General features: G+C 47.1%; 1 protein-coding gene across 8 annotated transcripts in view; it reads right to left on the reverse strand.

The window, feature by feature from the left end:
* PCM1 (pericentriolar material 1) overlaps positions 1-18,192 on the reverse strand; it is a 1,333,387-nt gene that overhangs the window by 697,970 nt on the left and 617,225 nt on the right. For all 8 annotated transcript variants that reach the window (XM_086962572.1, XM_086962571.1, XM_086962570.1 and 5 more), the window contains exon 22: positions 9,193-9,367. In XM_086962572.1, the coding sequence (XP_086818698.1) occupies positions 9,193-9,367 (175 nt within the window). The remainder of the gene's footprint in view (positions 1-9,192; positions 9,368-18,192) is intronic.

Below are 18,192 nucleotides of genomic sequence, written 5' to 3' on the forward strand. Positions count from 1 at the left end.
TGCTTCTAACTAAGCCTTCCCCGGTGTACCTGACCTAAGCCTAATACGTGGGATGGGACGAGTAAGTAGCAGTTTAAAGATGAGTTGGTTAAGATAATTTTGCCAAGAATCTGAATCAAGAATTCTCTCAAGGGTTTAGTCAGCTCCGTACCTTGGTAATAGAATGTGGGAGGTCTGGTATCTCTTTCCTCAGGACTCGACATCCCAGCAACCCGCAAGGGTAGGCTGGAAACACAGGAGCTGGATTTTCTCGGCTGGAGAAAAAGACAGCGTCTCTCTCAGTGCGTCAAACAGGAGGGGCGGCTTCCGTGGGCTCTCGCATCAGCTGGGCTCTCGGGCAAGTAGATGGCCGCTCTGCTCCAAACCACTGTGTGTTTGCTTAAGGCAACTGTTGGTATTTTATACCTGGAAGCTGCAGAGTTTGATGTAAGGTTGGACATAAGACGTCACTAAGAACTAACAGTTCTTTCTGGACTTCAGGAGTTCTTGTTCAAATCAAAACAAAAGCAGGGGGTTTTCCCGGGCTGCTGGAGGCTTGGTTTGTTTAAAGAACGCGTTGTGCTTTCTAGGAGTCGATGGGAGTAGACGTGCTGTGCTTTGGATTGCATGGGCTATTACTGAATATGAATCTGATTCTTATGCCTTTATCAGGATATTATTGATTATAACCTCAAAAGTGCATAAATCGGGAATATAGAATTAGGGTCCTAGATATTAACACGACACTTCCGGTGAGGAATAATCGGATCCAGTCCAGGGCTGTTCCTTGTATGCCTGTGTTGTGTAGTATGGCGACTAGTGTGCGGTGGGAGACTGTGTCGAAGGTTGCGGATAGGTCGAGTAGGATGAGGGATGCCTTGGTCCAGGAGGGTGCAGATGTAGTCTGTGGCGGGGAGTAGGGAGGTCTCTGTGCTGTGGTTGCTTCGGAATCCTGATTGGGATGGCTCGAGGATGGTGTTCGTTCAATAATTCGTGTCAGTTTCCTGTTGACTGTTTTCTCTGCAACTTTGGCTGCGAAGGGGAGGAGCGAGATGGGCCAATAGTTCTTGAGGCTGGTGGGGTCAGCTGTGGACTTCTTAAGCAGGTGTCTGACTTCTGCGCACCTCCAGTTGTCTGGGAAGGTGCCTGTTTTGAAGGTGGTGTTGATGGCGCGTTGCAGTTCAGGTGCGATGATGGCCGCAGCTCTGAGGTAGATGTGAGGGGGCAAGGGTCGGTGGGGATGCTTTTCATGGCCGAGGCAGTGTCTTCACCCGTGATCAGTGTCCTGTTGGAAATGGTGGGCTGGCTGACGTTTCTGGGGGCGTGGGGTCGTCTGTGGTGCTTGCTGGATGATCGATAAAGTTGTCGTAGAGGTTTTTTGATCTTGAGGTGGAAATAGGTTTCAAGCTTGTCACAGAGGTCTTGGGATGGGGTGATGTATGCGCTGCGTGGGTTAGTGAATTCTTGAATGACACTGAAAAGTTCCTTGGAGTTGGTGGAGTTGGTCTGGTTGTGGTAGTCCATCATGGTGCCTTGTAGGTCGTGTGGTTTTCGGTTGTCTACAGGTCTTCTCCAGGCTTCTGCAGGTGCGTCTGGCTTCTTGTTGAGAGGTGGTGAACCAGGTGGCGTTCCTGGGGCGTTATCTGTCGGAGTTGCAGGGCGAAGTTGTCTGCACAGTTGGAGATCCAGTTGTGGAATTCTCTGGCTGCGTCGGGTTCCCAGGTGTGGTTGTCTCGGGTGAGGGTGGAGTTAAGTTGCTCGTTAGTAACCTTGCTCCAGTTCCTTCGAGTTGGGCGTGGGGCTGGTTTGGGTGCTTTCGGTTTGTTGATGGCGAAGTGTACGTAGTGGTGGTCGGTCCATGGTGGCTGCGTTGTGTGGCTGAATTGGACACAGTTTCCTGCCGGGAAGATGGGGTAGAGGGTGTGTCTTAATCTGTTGGTTGGAGTGTTGACGAGTTGTTTAAGTCAGTTGCTGACAAGTTGTTTAAGTCAGATGCTGGCGAGGTTGTCAAGAAGGCTAGTGGAGTTGGGGTTGCTGGGGTTGTCGAGGTGGAAGTTCAGGTCTACAATGAGTATGTAGTTTATTCAGGCGATGGCATGGGGTGCAATAAATTTGGTGATGGTGGTGGCGAAGGGTACTCGGGGGCCGGGGGGTATGAAGAGGAGGGTTCCTCGGAGTGTGGCTTTGGGGGTGATCTGGAAGTGCAGGTGTTTAGCAGAGGGGAAGGTTTCGCTGGAGGTGGTGAGGCAGAGGGTGCTCTTGTGGGCGATGGCGAGGCCCGCCTGGGTGGTTGGGGCAGTCTTTTCTCTGGATCTTGTATCCGTCTGGGAGGGCGGTGCGGATATCGGGGCAGAGAATGCGTTGGTCCAGGTCTCTGTGAAAAAGGCGATGTCGGGCGAGAGAGAGTTGAGAAGGTTCCAGATTTCCATGGCATGTTTCTGTACAGAGCGTATGTGGAGGAGGATGCATTTTAGGGTGTCGGCGGTGTTGACGACCGGGGTGGCGGTGATGGTCTGGTGCTAGTGGAGGCAGGAAAATTGGCCGTGGGTTGTGTTCGGCAAGGCCTGTTGGCATTCTCTAAGTCTTCCAGGGTGGAGTGCGAGGAGGGTGGTGGTGTCGTAGCGATGGGTAGTGGGAGGTCCATGGTTCCTACCGCTCGCTAGCCACGGTCGGGTCGGGGACGGGCGCAGACGGGCTTGCCTTAGCCGCGCCCACTGCATGTGGCCAGCATTAAGTAAGGGAGGTGAAAGGAAGGAGAGGCTGAAGCGTGGGAAATCTCGGGGGGGGGGGGGGCAGGGGCGAAAGGAACAGGCAGGCACAAGAACATAAAAACAGTGGTGTACTTAGAGCAAGACACAGATGGGCACAATAACAGTGGCACAACAGGGAAAATGTAAGAAAAAAAACGGCTGAGAAAGGTTACGGTGGTTGCAGGCAGTCTGGTCCCAGTTGGAGCAGCAGCAGGCGCAGGAGCGGGCAGCAGTCTCGAACCTTCCAAGAAGGGGGTCGGGTCTGGTCGCAAGAGACGGCACAGCGGAGCTAAGGGGAGAGAGTGGACCTAGACTGGGGAGATAGAAGAGTTAGGATCGCCAGATTAGGCCTCTCATGCCAAGATACGGACAAGGTACATCTGCAAGGGACCCAACGAGAGAAAGGGGAGGGGCCTGGCTTGCCCATGTACAGTGAGCACTAGCACATGAAGTGCTAATGCCTGAAAAGAGTAAAGAAGAACACTAGCTAGGGTAAGAACCAGTCAATAACCATGTCCCTTCCCATGCGTCAGCTAGGAAAGAAGGGCATCAGATAGAGTGTAAAGAGAGAACCTCTGGGCTAGTGTGGAGAAACACTTAACAAGACAATTCCTATGAGCTACAGACCAGTCCAACAGGGCCCCTGAAACGCGCTTAGCCCTTGTGCCTGGCAAAATATCAAATGCGGCCTTACTGAAGGGAGCACGCACAGACTCAGCCCTGATGAAGAACCCCATTTAAGAAATCAAAGGCAGAAGGGAGCTGCAACTTCAGAAATACTGCAACCCTCCTTGGAAGCTCAGCAAAATCAGAGCTAGTCTCAATAGCTAGGGCAGGAGGAGAAAATGAGCTGAAGGAGGGAGAGGACTCAATACCATTAGCCTCACCAAGTTTAGACACCCAATGAAACTCCAGAGGAAGCTGAGCAGCATCGCTCTGGCCATCATCGATTCCACCGAAACATCGCTCTTCCGCAGTGAAAACAGCTGAGGGCTACTCCGAAAGGTAGCCAGGGGTGACCCGCTCTGCAGATGCCACTGCCAGCATCAATGTGGCGAAAACTCTGCGTCATTGTGGCGAAAACTCAACGCCGGATAGGAGAGATACAGTAGCGACGATTGGCACTGTTGAATTTTCAGCCAGCTGAGCAGACACTGATGTGGCAGGTGGGAAACCCAAGGGGCTGTGCACCAGACCACAGACTGATCCAACCACAGATACAGAAGGATTCACTGACACCAGGGTGACCATGCAGGCATGAATTCAGTCAAGGATCTTCTGGCCTCCTTGGGGCAGAGAAGTACATCAGAGGGAGGCAGAGAACCAAATATAATATGAAGAGAGAGCTAATATTCTCTCAATTGATCCAGAGTGGCCCGACGAGAGGAATACCGGATGGCACAGGTAGACTCTCGCTCAGACACCTAAACCCGAGGACGTGGAGACACATTGGAGATGCAGTGCATACGGCAAAGGCAGGGAAGGCCATAACTTCGACTGCTTACGGCGTGACTTACCAGTCAACATTTAGGATGAAGGACGCTCGCGTGAGGGACTCCTATAATAGGATCTCAAGCCGTCCTCGGAACAAGAAGACCGGTACCGATGTGAGGCCCTTGACCACCGAGCTGGCAGGATAGTCATGCTATTCTCCTGCAGCGCCGACGGCCGAAGCTGAAGACAGAAGTCATACTCTTCAGAGTTATTGTGAAAACCCAGATAGCACATACAAAGACTAAGAGAGTCCAGGCCGCTATGTCATCCACAAGACCCTGCCTGCACCAGAAAAAAGCACACTGCGCTGTCGACAAACCATCCAGAGAGGCCAAAAATTGCCAGAGCACCTCTCTCCACATCTGCGTAGAAGACCGTAAAGGAAGAAACTTGTGTAAGGGGAGGGTTTATATGGACTCTGTTGATGTCACATCTGGTGGACAAAGTCATTAGGGAGTCGCTCGATGCCCTTTACCGATACGCAGAGGTACTGCTGTAGAAAAATTGCCGGATCAAGTCTGGTGTTTGGAGATAATTCAAAGGTAAGGGATCTGCAGTTAGACATCTCTATCATTTAAGCCCTAAGTTACCAATCTGCACACTGGCATTAACAATTGTTCACGCTTCATGTCTCAGGGTGCGGAAAGAGAAAAGCAATAAATTTACATCAGCAAGCAAGGTGGCGCTTATGTTCAGCTCCACTCCATAAACGATAAGAATCCATCTTTGGTACCATCTAATAATTTTAGGCCATTACTATTGCTCCCTTTTATTGCTAAATCTATAGTATGGACAGTTGCATGCAAAGGTCAAGCGTTTTTTCAAACCCGTGTTTAGCACTGTACTGTTGCCTGCTTCAGTGTGAGATGAATCAAGAGTAGATGTGGATGGACAAAGCGTTGGGGCTCTGAATTTGTTAGACCTATCAGCAATATCTAACACAGCGGAAGAACACGTCCTACTCGATTCTTGCCGAGGACGTTAGTGGAGGACTAGTACACCAGTGGATGAAATAATTTCAATAGGACTGAACCCAGATGGTTCAGTTGGGACCTTTTATCTTGATTGACAGTTGATGGATAAAGGGTACTTGACAGGGACCTTCCTTGTCATTATTCTCTATTTGCATCCTTTAATCTACGTAGTAAATCAAGTGAGCACTGCCTTATTCGTATGCAAATGATGGTCAGCTGTTGCTACGTATAGGGAGACAAGATTGTGTTAAACCTAAGTGATTACTGGAGGCACTAGATCTTGTTCATTGTTAAATGAACACAAATTTCCTCGTATTCAGTCCTTCAAAAACCAACGTCCTCCTCACTCACAATGCTCACAATGTTTGGGATAGAAGACTGTAGCCTCGTTACATGGTGTCACATGGTCTAGGGGGGCATTGTCGACTTCTCTAAGTTAGCATGAGCACGCAGCAGATTGCCCGCTGCTTTGCGCACTTTACTACAAGACTTTTTATTTTTGCAACGGTCTCTATTGCCATTTTCACATGAGAACCCATTGCTGTGTTCACACTCTACAGGTCCCTGGGATTTTGCCTGAACATTGTGGGCAAGGTCAAACAACAATGCTGCTTGTTATTTGTTCTGGCCTGGCCTTAGCACCAAGACAAAACATACCGTTGCAGCTGTTGTTTGAGAGAACATACTGTGTTCGTAATGGAATACAAGAATAGGTAGCACACACTTGAATAGGGACCTTTCCAGAGAGAAGAGTTAGACAGCACCTATGATGTAGATCTACCCACTATAGGCTAAGGTATGGGGTCTGCAGACAAAGCCCACTCAAAGCTCTTATAATCTATAATAATACTACTTCTATGCAAGGGGAAGGAGGTTAGGCTATACTGACTTTTCTTAATGAAATCTCCTTTCATGATTTATGGACTAACTGTTATGCTCACCATATATATTTGCACTATGCATTATTCTGTTTGTTGTGGCACGAATACTGCATCTAAGAGCACGTTAGTTAAAATAAATATTTTAAACTTTTTTGTGTCTGTCAAATCTTATTGTGAACAAGTACAAGAGTGCGAGCGAAAAGGGGTGTCTTGCAACTGCGATTCCTGAGAGATTCGATAGTGTTGAGTTCTGGGCGGTCTAATCACTTGCTTCTCTGTGAGTGAGTAGGAGAGCAAGTGTGACACTATAGCTAGTCAGTCCTGGGCTCATAGGTACTAAGGTGGTAGGATGACTCAGTCCCTATGCACCAAGGTCCCATAATCCTACACATAGTTCTGTTTTTAGGCAGAATTCCTGCAACAGTGGGTCCACACTCTAGCAAAGAATTTTATGTCTTACTTGATCCAGATTTTACTTAATTCTCACGTCCATGCTCTTTCATACCGTAGTTAAACACTCTACAGAAAGTGATTCCTTTTCAGTCTGTCTCAGACAGGATTATGGTTGTTAAAGCCTTTATGTCTTCATCCATTGAAAAACCCATTAAAGTAATGATAAGAATTTAGGCCTATGTGTAATAAACCTAAATAAACGTCAACATCTTCAGAATGCCACACCTTGATCCATCTTTAATCTCCAAAACTATAACCCTTTCTGGGAAGCTTTGATAGCTTCATTTACTCCCTATTCTTTTGTTTTGTTTGTTTGTTTCAACTTTATTTCGGCTAATATAGCCATAAAAGCAGGAAGTACAAAAAAAAAGAAACATTTACAGACAAGTATATACAGTACCCTATACCAACAGATAGTCACATGATTAGGTTACAATAAATAGAATGAGGCAAACAAACAATTGATCCATATCAATGATTTTACAAGTACTGCATTAAAATCAAGATCTCACTTTATAATTTAAATAAATGAGTTATTTTTCATGATTTAAAAGCCAGAAATTAAAACCTTTAAAAACCACATTTAAAAGATGAAATCAGTGCATTCTATGGTAACTTATGCAGGGTGGAGAAGACTACGGACCCCATTATTACATTACAGCTTGTGGCCAAGCTGTTTTCTAATGAGGTACACGTTAAATAAAAACCTACTTATGCAAAACACTACCAGTTGTGAGGTATTAGACTTAATTATACGCTCTGCCTCTTTGTAGGACCTAACGCCCATATTTTTACAGAGGGGTCTAATCCAACAGTCCCTAGGTGACTTATAAACCAGACAAAAAAACATTAAATGGACATTGTCTTCTTTTGCCTTTAGAGAGCAGAGGATACAAAGGCCACTATCATTTTTACCCCCCCACCTACAGGTATTTGCATTCGTCTGGAGCACCCCATATCTAAATTGAAAGTATAACGTTTTTGCTAATGGTGGTCCGATCTTGTCCATGAATGGTTCAAATGCAGCATTATCCTTTACAATCAGAAATTTCTGAGTCAATATGCCAATGGATAAACTATGGAGTAGCTCACCATTGACATAAGACCAGAAAGTGGACTTTACGAGCTTTTTACACGGGGGTGTCAGATTCTGAGGTTCTTCTCAATAATGGGACAACCCTAACCTGATATACCAAAAGGAAATATGTTTTAACCATGCGATTTTCTTATACTAATCAATCTGAATAATTTCTATCAATCCACTTTTATAGTTACACAGCTCCGGGTTGTCCATAGCCTTACCCAATACAACAATGGCCTTAAGATTGCTTGGTAATCTGTCCGTTTGAGATCAATATCCAGGAACACTGGGACTAGGGGAGTTCTAGTTGGTAATTTGAGCAACCTACGTATAAAGTGATTTTTATCCCATTCAAAGTTGCTCTTACAGCAATGCTCCATATTCAGAAATGAGTTCCCTTGAAAATTGTCTGCATTATACATAGAATGTTTTACAATGCAACCCCCAAAAGGCTGGCTTGACATTTCCACTATCACCAATCCTGATCAACCTGAGATCTGCTCCAAACTAACCTCTAGTAGGTCCACATCAAATTTGACCACCATTTAGGATATCTAGATTATTGTAAATACAGCCTAGCTAGGTTTACTGGGTGCCACTGTTGTTAATTTGCTTCATGTGTAACTGTTTGATATATACTCAAATGTTGGACAGTGTTCCAGGGTGATATGCTCGATAAGCTGATCCCCAATTTCTAAAGTATTAAATGGCAAAATATGACAGCTAACTTTGTACTACTTTGAACAGTTAAACAATAGCTATTTTGTAAATTGAGTACCTCTTGAGTGTCCATTTTTGAAGACCAGCTATGACTTGTAGGTTTACCTGTTTAAACTAATATGAAAAATAAAATAAAAAGATTTCTTCAAAAAAAGTCTAACCTGTTCATGTGAAGTTTCTCAACGTGTGATAGGTCCAAAACATGGAATAGCCTACTTATCCCATTTAGGGAATAGCTTTACTATTGTCTTGATAGAGAGACTTCAAGCAGCCACAGAAAGCCAATTTTAACACAACCCATTTACACTTTTTGCAATTCTTTAACTATAAAGAGGGGACTGCTTATTCAATAAGCCTAAATAATGTATATACTTCTGTCAAAGGCTGCTGCCAGGTGTACAAGCCTGCTTCCTGCAGAAAAATTAACTTGAAGGGCAAGTGCAGCAAGCATATTACTCTGCTGTCACCTCCTCATGACAAGTTATATAATGCTCCACCATCCAAGGGAAATATTTTCAACAGGCCGCTTCACGCTGTAAGCAGCCTGGCCACTGAGAATATTTTTAAAATACACCAGCACAGCAAACAGTTTTCATTAATTAACACTGACATGTAGACAAAATAGTGGGTGCAGTGCCTTGTGACAATCGTATGGCCCTGTACACACGAGAACTGTCCATGTATGGCACTGAAAAGCACAGAACTTTGAAAAACAGCTTTAGAGAGCAATTTCCAAGATTACTATAAGATGGCAGCCCCCTCCTGTAAGTAGGAAACATCAGCAAGGAAAAACAGGGCATCAACAAGTCAGGGTGCAAAAAGGTCTTATACTATCCTAGCCAGTAAAAAAATATTAATACCTTTCTTTTTCTGTTCCATTAGATGACGTACTTTCAAATGGCTTTGGGAATGCCATGTATTCAGTTTTTCCTGACAGATTATGGTCATGTGGCAGGTGCTGGTCACACTTCTGCTGTGCAATATTTTGAGAGAAATCCGTAAACCCAGATGGAAACTGAGTGTTGAAGTTAACCCCTGTCACAGAATATATTAAAAAATGAAAGTTAAAAAACACTCTTTGAACATGAACTCTCCTTTCTACGGTTATCTTATTAAAAGTATTGGACAGCATCCAAAAATGTTCTAAATACACACTGGGAGATCATGGAGAAAGTCATTTGAAAACAGACTTGACATCTAAAACATATAAACCTTATATGTATATTAAAATATATTTAAGCTAGATCACGTTAAAAAACAGAAGCTCATTTTATGTACCATTTATTGTTTTGAGCAAACGTGGTGAACCAGTGCCTACGGAAGGACACCCTAACAAAGAGGGCATTTGAACTTATGAATAAAGAGAAAAATAAAACCAAAAATATATTTCTTTTAAGCATTGGTAACATTTATTATATAGTTTAAACTAGTACTGTTAAACTGTACTATATATTTGCAATTTTTCATAAACTGATACTTTACCAGAAAAATGTGTCAGCGTGTTGCACAAATAAACCTATGGAGATGAAGAGCGTTTCTTCATAAAGGAGAAGAAACTAATAACAGCAGAAAAAGAGCATATCACAAACCCATCAACTCAATTCATGTATGGTACAGGGGCCAGAAATTAAAAAAACTAAAATTAGATACAGCCTTGCAAAGTAGGTTAGATTTCTTGGTTAGAGAAACAAAAAACACAGTAGTAGTAGAACTAGTAGTGGTAGTAGAACTAGTAGTAGAACTAGTAGTAGTAGTAGTAGATGTAGAAGGATTACAGTGCAAATAAAAGGAAGCAAAAAGGACTGGTGGGAAGGAAGTTTAAGCAGGCTCAAAGAAGTTAAGTTAGGAAATAGTAGCTGATGGTGGGCCAATGTGAAGAGCTGAAGGTTTGAAGGTGGAGATGAAATGTTCAGCAAGAACAGGACATTAATGAAAATTAATGAATGTGGCTGACACCAATTTTTTTTAAGGTTACTACACTGAATAAATTATACAAAATTTTTCCACCAAACAAAACGTTGGTTATTGCTCAGTCAGGTATTTGAGCAGCACCTAGCACAGAAACTGATTTGCTGTTTGTGCTGGATTATTTCTGTATCTGGGCAGACTAAGGTCAGGCCTCAGTTCTGGTGTTATTATATCTGTCAGCAGTTTCCGATACGCGACAACACAAACAGTTAACTATTAGACTGGGAGAAGTCAGCATAACAGTTGTAGTGCTGTAATGAGTGAGATCTTACTTGGCAGATATAGCCCAGGCAATTTATCTAACTTTTCCAGTTTGGAATAAAAAAATCTAACTTGTGGTGTTCTTCAGCCCCACCCCATTCAATCTATTTGTGCAAATACTGGCATCACATATTTGCTCAATTGGAGTTTGACTGATGAACTATGCTGACAATATGCAGTTGTTGATTGCATTGGACATGGAGAAACCTAATGCACTACAAATTTTCAATCAAAGTATGCTGAGCGGCTGCGGAAAAACTAGAGCCCAGGGTGCCGGCCTCGACGAGCGTGACGTGCAGTAGTGAGTGGCATGCAGCCGAGTGAGCCATGGTGCAAGAGGCTGTTCCCTCCCTGGATAAGGGGGGGTGACCTCCGGGAGTGCTCAGGTGTGGTGCAGGACTGGGGACACGACTCTCCGGAGTCCTCATCAGCGCCTTTAATCGGCTCTGTGGCCATTTCAGGCCGCAGGGTGGGAGTGGCCTGGCAGTTTCGGGGCCCAGCCAGAGATACAACAAAGAAGCGTGTCTCTCTCTTCCGCCCCCCCAGGCGAACTCCAGAGTGGGAGCTGTGCTGTGCCAGAGCCGCTGCTTCGGGGGACAAGTGGGTGAGCAGGAGCTGTCGGGCTCCTGCCCTGGTAGACGCTGGTGCTCCTGGTCTGGAAGACGCTGGGTGCCTGGATCTCGGCGGCCATATCGGACCTTGGCACTCTCCAGCCCAAGACTCTGCGCTGCCTGGAGGTGGTGGTGGTGGTGGTTGGGCCACTTGGCCAGCTGTGGCATGCTCTTTGCAGTTGAGATAGAACTGGTGGGCCTATTTCAGGACTGTGTCGATGCAGATCAGCGGTGAGTGATTCCGGCCCTCTGCTTCCCCCTTTCTGCCTCCACACGGGCAGCCTCAAGACCGATGGGGATAGACTTAGTTTACCACGTGGTGGGCCCCTTCGACCTGGTGCTGCAGCCTTTGACCTGGTAATTAGATCTCCTAGCATGACGAGGTGGACTGGGCCAGGCGGCGGTGGCAGTGGTTGCCGCATAGCCCACACAGTCCTTACTGATATCCGAGGGGGTCAGGCGGCCGATTGGCACCCTAAGACGTCAAAGGAACATAGAGGTGTGGATCAGATAGAAGATTCCAGTATACTGCTGATCCGCCTCGGTGCCTGTTGTTGAGATCCACCACAACTAACCATAAGAATGATCCGGGGCCCCACGTTCAAGTGGGGTGCCGGAGTAGACAGGGGCCCCTGTTTGGGGGCTAGGGGAGCCCACCTGCGTAGGCGGCCGGGCTAGACCCTGGTGAGGCTTTTGGGTGTTGTGCCCTGCCCGGACTGCCGCCGCCGGTCGCTTACAGGTGGGATCCGGCGGGAACAGTTAGTGCAGGGACTGCCTTCGGACACCAGGGCGCATCGGGACATGCACATAGTGACTACCTCAACAACTTTTAGATACAATGGCAAAAGATAAATCACAGGGGGCCGCCTCAAAACAATCCACATTAGATAAAAACACAGGCGCAATGGCCCAATCGCCCAACCCTGAGAACTTGGCAACATCCATAAATGATAAGGCAGAGTTGTTGGTGGCTATCACCCAGTCGAGGAATGTGCTAGAGGCTAGAATTGGCGCAGTTGGCTCTAACGTCATGCTGCTCCAGCAGGATATCCAAAATGCGGTCCAGAAGATTACTGAATCGGAACTGCGGATTTCGACAGTGGAAGACATGATAAGCACTCTTCAAAAGAAGGTGTCCAGCATTGAAACACTCACAAGAGATCTGGCAACACAGGTTGAAGATGCAGAGGGCCATGCTCTGTGTGGTTTCCAGAGGGCTGCAAGAATAATACTATGGAGGACTTCCTTACTAAATGGCTTACAAATTGGCTTCTAGCTAATGCATTGTCCCCGTGCTTTATAATTGAATGAGCACACCATGCTTTACTGCAGAAGCTACCGCCTAGTGCTCGTCCTCAGCCAATTATCACTCGATTCCTTAACTATAAAGACAGATGTCATTGTACAGCAAGCCGTACAGCAGGCCAAGTTGAAAGGAACCCTCACCTATGCTTCCCATCACATTATGATTTTTCCCGACTACACTAAAATGGTTCAACAGCGTCGACAATCTTTTACCGGGGCTAAGGCCCGTCTGCAGGCCTAAAGAAAAAGTTACTTACCTTCGGTAACGCTTTTTCTGGTAGATACAGTATCTGCCTGTGGATTCCTCACCTTGTGAATATCCCCCTGCGTCAGCAACGTTAGGAAAATTCTTTTGTAGCACGCCGGCGTGGACGACGTAATTGGAGCACGGCATCGCGCGCGACTCCGACTGACGTCACAGACTCCTTATTAGGCCTACGTCGGCGTGATGACATCAGTTCCGCCCTTTTTTACATGCCTTCGAGGCACCTGGACAGACCAATGACAGTAGATATACACATATACAATGTACATAGTACATATAATTCAAAAATACACACACACAGTGCGTAGCCAAGGTATGAAAAACCCAATATATATATAAAAATAAATATAAATAAAATACATAAATACAGGTATAGAAGAGTGGACAACGGAGAGGCGGGTGGGCATGTGAGGAATCCACAGGCAGATACTGTATCTACCAGAAAAAGCGTTACCGAAGGTAAGTAACTTGTTCTTCTGATAGATACATCTGTCAGTGGATTCCTCACCTTGTGAATAGAGTCCCACAGCAGTCCCCATTCCCGGAGGAGGGTGTCCACTCTTCTAAACCAGGAAATCCTGAAGGACAGAGCGCGCAAAGTGGCCGTCCCTCCTCACCTCCCTATTCAAGCAGTAATGCTTTGCAAAAGTGTGGGGGGAGGCCCATGTCGCTGCTCTACAAATGTCCTCCACAGGAACACCCCTAGACAAAGCAGATGTTGATGACTTTGCTCTAGTAGAATGAGCCCTTATACCCTCTGGGGGTTCCTCACCAGCCAGGTCTTGATGCAAAGTATGATCCATCTTGACAGTGTGCGCTTGTGCACAGCCCGTCCTTTCTTGCAGCCAGCAAATCCCACAAAGAGCTGGTCATCCACTCGATAGTCTTTTGTTCTATCAAGGTAAAAGCTCACCGCCTTCTTAGGATCCCGACGCTCCTCCTCCTTGGAAGGGTGAGGGGGAGGATAGAAGGTAGGAAGGGTAATGGAATGTCCTAAATGGAATGGAGTAACCACCTGTAGGAGAGTAGGGTCTGCTTTCTTATGGTCACCCCACTTTTTGCTTCACTGGTTTTAGACTTAATGTGGCTGTGGGCCTGCTAATCAGACCCACAGCCCTGCTGTTCTCTCTCTAAATTCACAACCATGTACTTTAGGTACATTACCAATTGGGTATTGCGTCACATTATCAGCCCCTGTACAGTGTACTATAGGTACCCAGGGCATAGGTGCATCCAAGGCCTACCAGGGGCTGCAGCATATATTTTGCGACCCCTGGCTGGCCATCCAAAATGACAACTGGCGGATCACTCAGCTGGGGCAAGGTGGTGTAATCACCCCTTGCTTAGATATAGTATACCTATGTCTAAACCTATATCTGGACACATATACACCTATAAGTCGCTCCTATGGCAGGCCTTAAAACCAAGCACTCTGCCTCCAGGATTGTTATGTGAGATGGTGCTCTAGCATAAGCTGAGCCTGTCTGCAGCTTTCGGAACCATGTCCTCATAGCTGTTCTGGGATATTGCCATACCCTATACTCTTATGTGCATTATGAACCTCGCGGTTCACTGCATATTTGGTTTGGCTTTATCAAAACATGTTGTGTAAGGTGTCATACGATTTGGAATACTACCCCCTCGATAGTCCTGCGACGGGGGTAGCATTCCACCCTTCTAGAGGGAGAAGACATGTTACTTTCCTTAAACGCGGTTAAATCTAACCAGAGCCTCAGCATCACAAAATGGATGCTGCTGCCACAGACACAAGTCTGGCCTCCTGCTGCTGACCGAAACTCCAGCAGGGGAGGCCTAGACAAAAGGTTTCCTGTCACAAGGAGGTGTTACACCACCCCAGACAGGAGATAGTGGATTGGGGCATGGAGAGCTGAATGAAACTAGACACTGCCTGGGGCACACAAGGTGTCCTATACAAAGTCATGTTCAAACCAGTGCTGGGGCACTCCAGCCCCAGCGCTGGCGCAAAACTGGACAAAGGGAAAGGGGTGTAACCACCCCCTTCCTGGGTCCCACCCATATGAGGGACCTAGCAGGTGATTCAGCCCCTTGATTTGGAATAAAGGTAGGAGCTGTGCCATAGCACATCAGATCATCCGGACTAAAACTTTGATAGGAAACTCTGGACCCTTCGGCATCCTTCTCGACGTAGAAGACTGAAGAATCTCCCTTGTGGTCAAGGAGTGGCCACCCTGTGCAAGCAGGCACCATCAGCGCTCAAAGGTTTTCTTTGCCGTTGCTCCCGGCGGAGCTTGAACAACAGAGACCGACAAGACGTGGACTCCCAGACTTCCAACAGCCTGATCCACAGTCCTAGCAAAGCTGAGACCCGTGGAGGCGACGTGAGACGTGGGACCGGCCATCTTGGAAAGCCAGCAAAGTGCTTCCTATGCAGCTCCTGAGGCACCCTCGATGCTGTGCATTGGGGATTGAGAAGCCCCAGCCCCGAGCAGCCTATGCACCGAATATCACCTCTCCACACTCACCGAGTGCTGCGTGGGGCCCTTTTGCACTTTTCCTGCTCGACGTGTTGTCCCGTCACTTGCCCGTTGGCTAGTGGCCTCTGTGACGATGATCCTTCGAATTTACACTGCTGGTCTGGTTACTCCAGACTGGCCCTAGCGCCCCTGAAAAGGAGCCACCGATCTGACCTTGCTGGTTTTGATCCAGGATACATCTTCGATTCCTGCGTGGGTTGCATTTGCCAAGGCCTGTTGACTCCGATTCGAGAACCAACACCGCCGACAGCGAGAGCCTTCGTGGGACAGCCCGTGTTCAACTCCTGGTCGCCATCGATACTTCCTGGTCCACGTGGCAGCGGAGACAAACTACTCGACATCACCTGATCGCAACCAGACATCGCCTGGTTCCTTCCTGGTTCCATCCTGGTCACTGGCTAGTGACCTAGACTCTGTCCGCTCTGCTTTCATGTACTCTGCATCTTTGATCCACCCTCGGATCCAACCGGACTCTTCTCTCCTGGTCGCCTGTAGCATCTTTTCCTCCAGGCTCCACGAAAAAAACAGACGCACTTTGACACCTATGCACCCGCTTCCTGTGGGTGGAGTAACGAGGGTACTCCGGTGCCCCTGTAGTGATTTACATCCCTAGTGTCCTAGTTTCTAGTGGCTAAGTTCTAGTCCAGTCGGAAGACTCACAAACCTATAAAACTTTCTAATTTTTACGCACCATTGACTTGTATGGTAAACACGGTTGCCTATAGACACTGCACCCGCATCCTATGTCCTAACCTTCGTTAGTCCAGCTTAGGCCCAGCGATTCTTAAGGCCCTAGGCCATACCATTGTTTGTGACGTGGTACTTATACCACTTTTTTAATATATGGTTTGAGTGGCCAACCGGCCTATCCATAATTGTGCGGCTTATTGTATGTTATATGAAGTTCTTTGTTTAACGCTTGTGCTTCTGTGCTCATAAAGAGTATAGGGGATTATTCTAGTAATAAATACATATATTTTATAATATATAACTTGTGTGGTGTCCTTTCATTTGATATTAAAAGGATTGCATATGGTAAAACAGCTGGCTTCACATGCTCACTTGCGTTTAGCCTAAGACTGCTTTTGTCCATGCTACCCCTAGGATAGCTAGTCTATAAGGTTGACTTACAACCAATCACCATAAGGGTCGTTTGGACTGGTGCAAGGTGCTCACTAGAATTAGTGATCATCATATGCCAGGCCAACTTCTCACACCACCTTAGGCAGAAAAGCAGCCCTGGTCCTGAGAACAATTCGTTCAGCATGAATGGTCAAGAATGGGGGCTTTGAGCTAAGAGCTTGAAGCTCACTTAACCTCCTTGCCGAGGTAATTGCAACTAGGAAAACTGTCTTATAAGACAACAACCTCAAGGGACAATTATGCAGAGGTTCGAAAGGAGAACCCATTAGATAAGTAAGCACTAGATTCAAGTCCCATTGACACAAAGGGAGTAGATGGAAACTTAATTTTATAAGCCCCTTCAGAAATCTCAAAACAATAGGAGATTTAAACAAGGACGGCTGATCCGGCAGGCAGAGAAAAGCAGACAACGCCGAAAGATAGCCCTTAACTGTTGCAACAGCAAACCCCTGCTGCGCTAAAGAAAGCGCAAAAAGATGGATTTCTGACAAACAAGCCCTCAAAGGATCGATGGATTTCTCTGCACCAGACAACAAATTTGGATCATCTATAAGAATAATTGGATTTAGTAGAGTCAAGCCTAGCCGATAAAATGACATCCACCACATCGTGCGGGAGAGAAAAAGAATTCAGGTTGCCCCGTTCAATCTCCAGGCATGAAGGTGTAAGGTCTGGAGGTTGGGGTGTAGAACCTGCCCCTCCATCTGAGAGAGGAGATCTGCCCTGAAAGGGAGACGGAGCGGCGGGCACGAGGAGAGGTGGACACGATCTGTGTACCACACCCACTTCTTGGCCAATCCGGGGCGATCAATATAACTTGGGCCCGGTCTTGGCAAATCTTCCTCAGAACCCGAGGAATCAAGGGTATGGGAGGAAACACAAAGGAGTTGTGAGCCTTAACTCATCTGAAACGCGTCCCCCAAAGCTCCCTGCATCGGATACTGGAGACTGCGGAACGACGGGCAGTGAGCATTCTCACGAGTGGCGAACAGGTCCACATGAGGAGTTCCCCACGTCCGAAAGACGTGACGAACTACCTCCGGAAGGAGCCTCCACTCGTGGTCGACTGAGAACTGCCGACTGAGACTGTCTGCACGCACGTTCAGAACTCCGGCCAGATGATTTGCCATCAGACAAATCTGATGGTCCTGAACCCAGGACCAGAGACGCAGAGCCTCTCGGCAGAGACCCTGCTACCCTACTCCTCCCTGTTTGTTGACATACCACATCGCGGTGGTGTTGTCCGTCAGGACTTGAACCGACCGACCGCGAAGGGAAGGGAGGAAGGCCTTGAGTGCCAAACGTATCGCCCGCATTTCCAGAAGGTTGATGTGAAGCAACCTTTCCTCTGGAGACCAAAGACCCTTGACCTCCAGATCCCCCAGATGAGCACCCCACCCTAGAGTGGATGCATCCGTTATCACTGTGGCCACAGCTGGAGGCAGTTGAAAGGGCTTCCCTTGAGACAGGTTGCCTTCCACTCCCCACCAAGTCAGATCCGCTGCAGTTTCTCTGGAGATCCTCACAGACTACCTGAGATCTCCGTTGTGTTGATACCACTGCCTGCGGAGGCCCCACTGGAGTGCCCTCATGTGCCAGTGTGCATTGTTGACCAACAGAATGCAGGAGTCATCAGAACGAGCAGGCGAAGGACCTTCAGGACTGGAACAACCGCTCCATTTAAAAATAAAAGAATCAACTCCTGTATGTCGCGAATCCTTTGAGGAGGAGGGAATGCACGACACACAGTTGTATCCAGTACCGCACCTATGAACAGGTTGCGCTGGGAGG

This window comes from Lissotriton vulgaris, chromosome 3_1, assembly GCF_964263255.1.
Source record: "Lissotriton vulgaris chromosome 3_1, aLisVul1.2, whole genome shotgun sequence".
NCBI lineage: Eukaryota > Metazoa > Chordata > Amphibia > Caudata > Salamandridae > Lissotriton > Lissotriton vulgaris.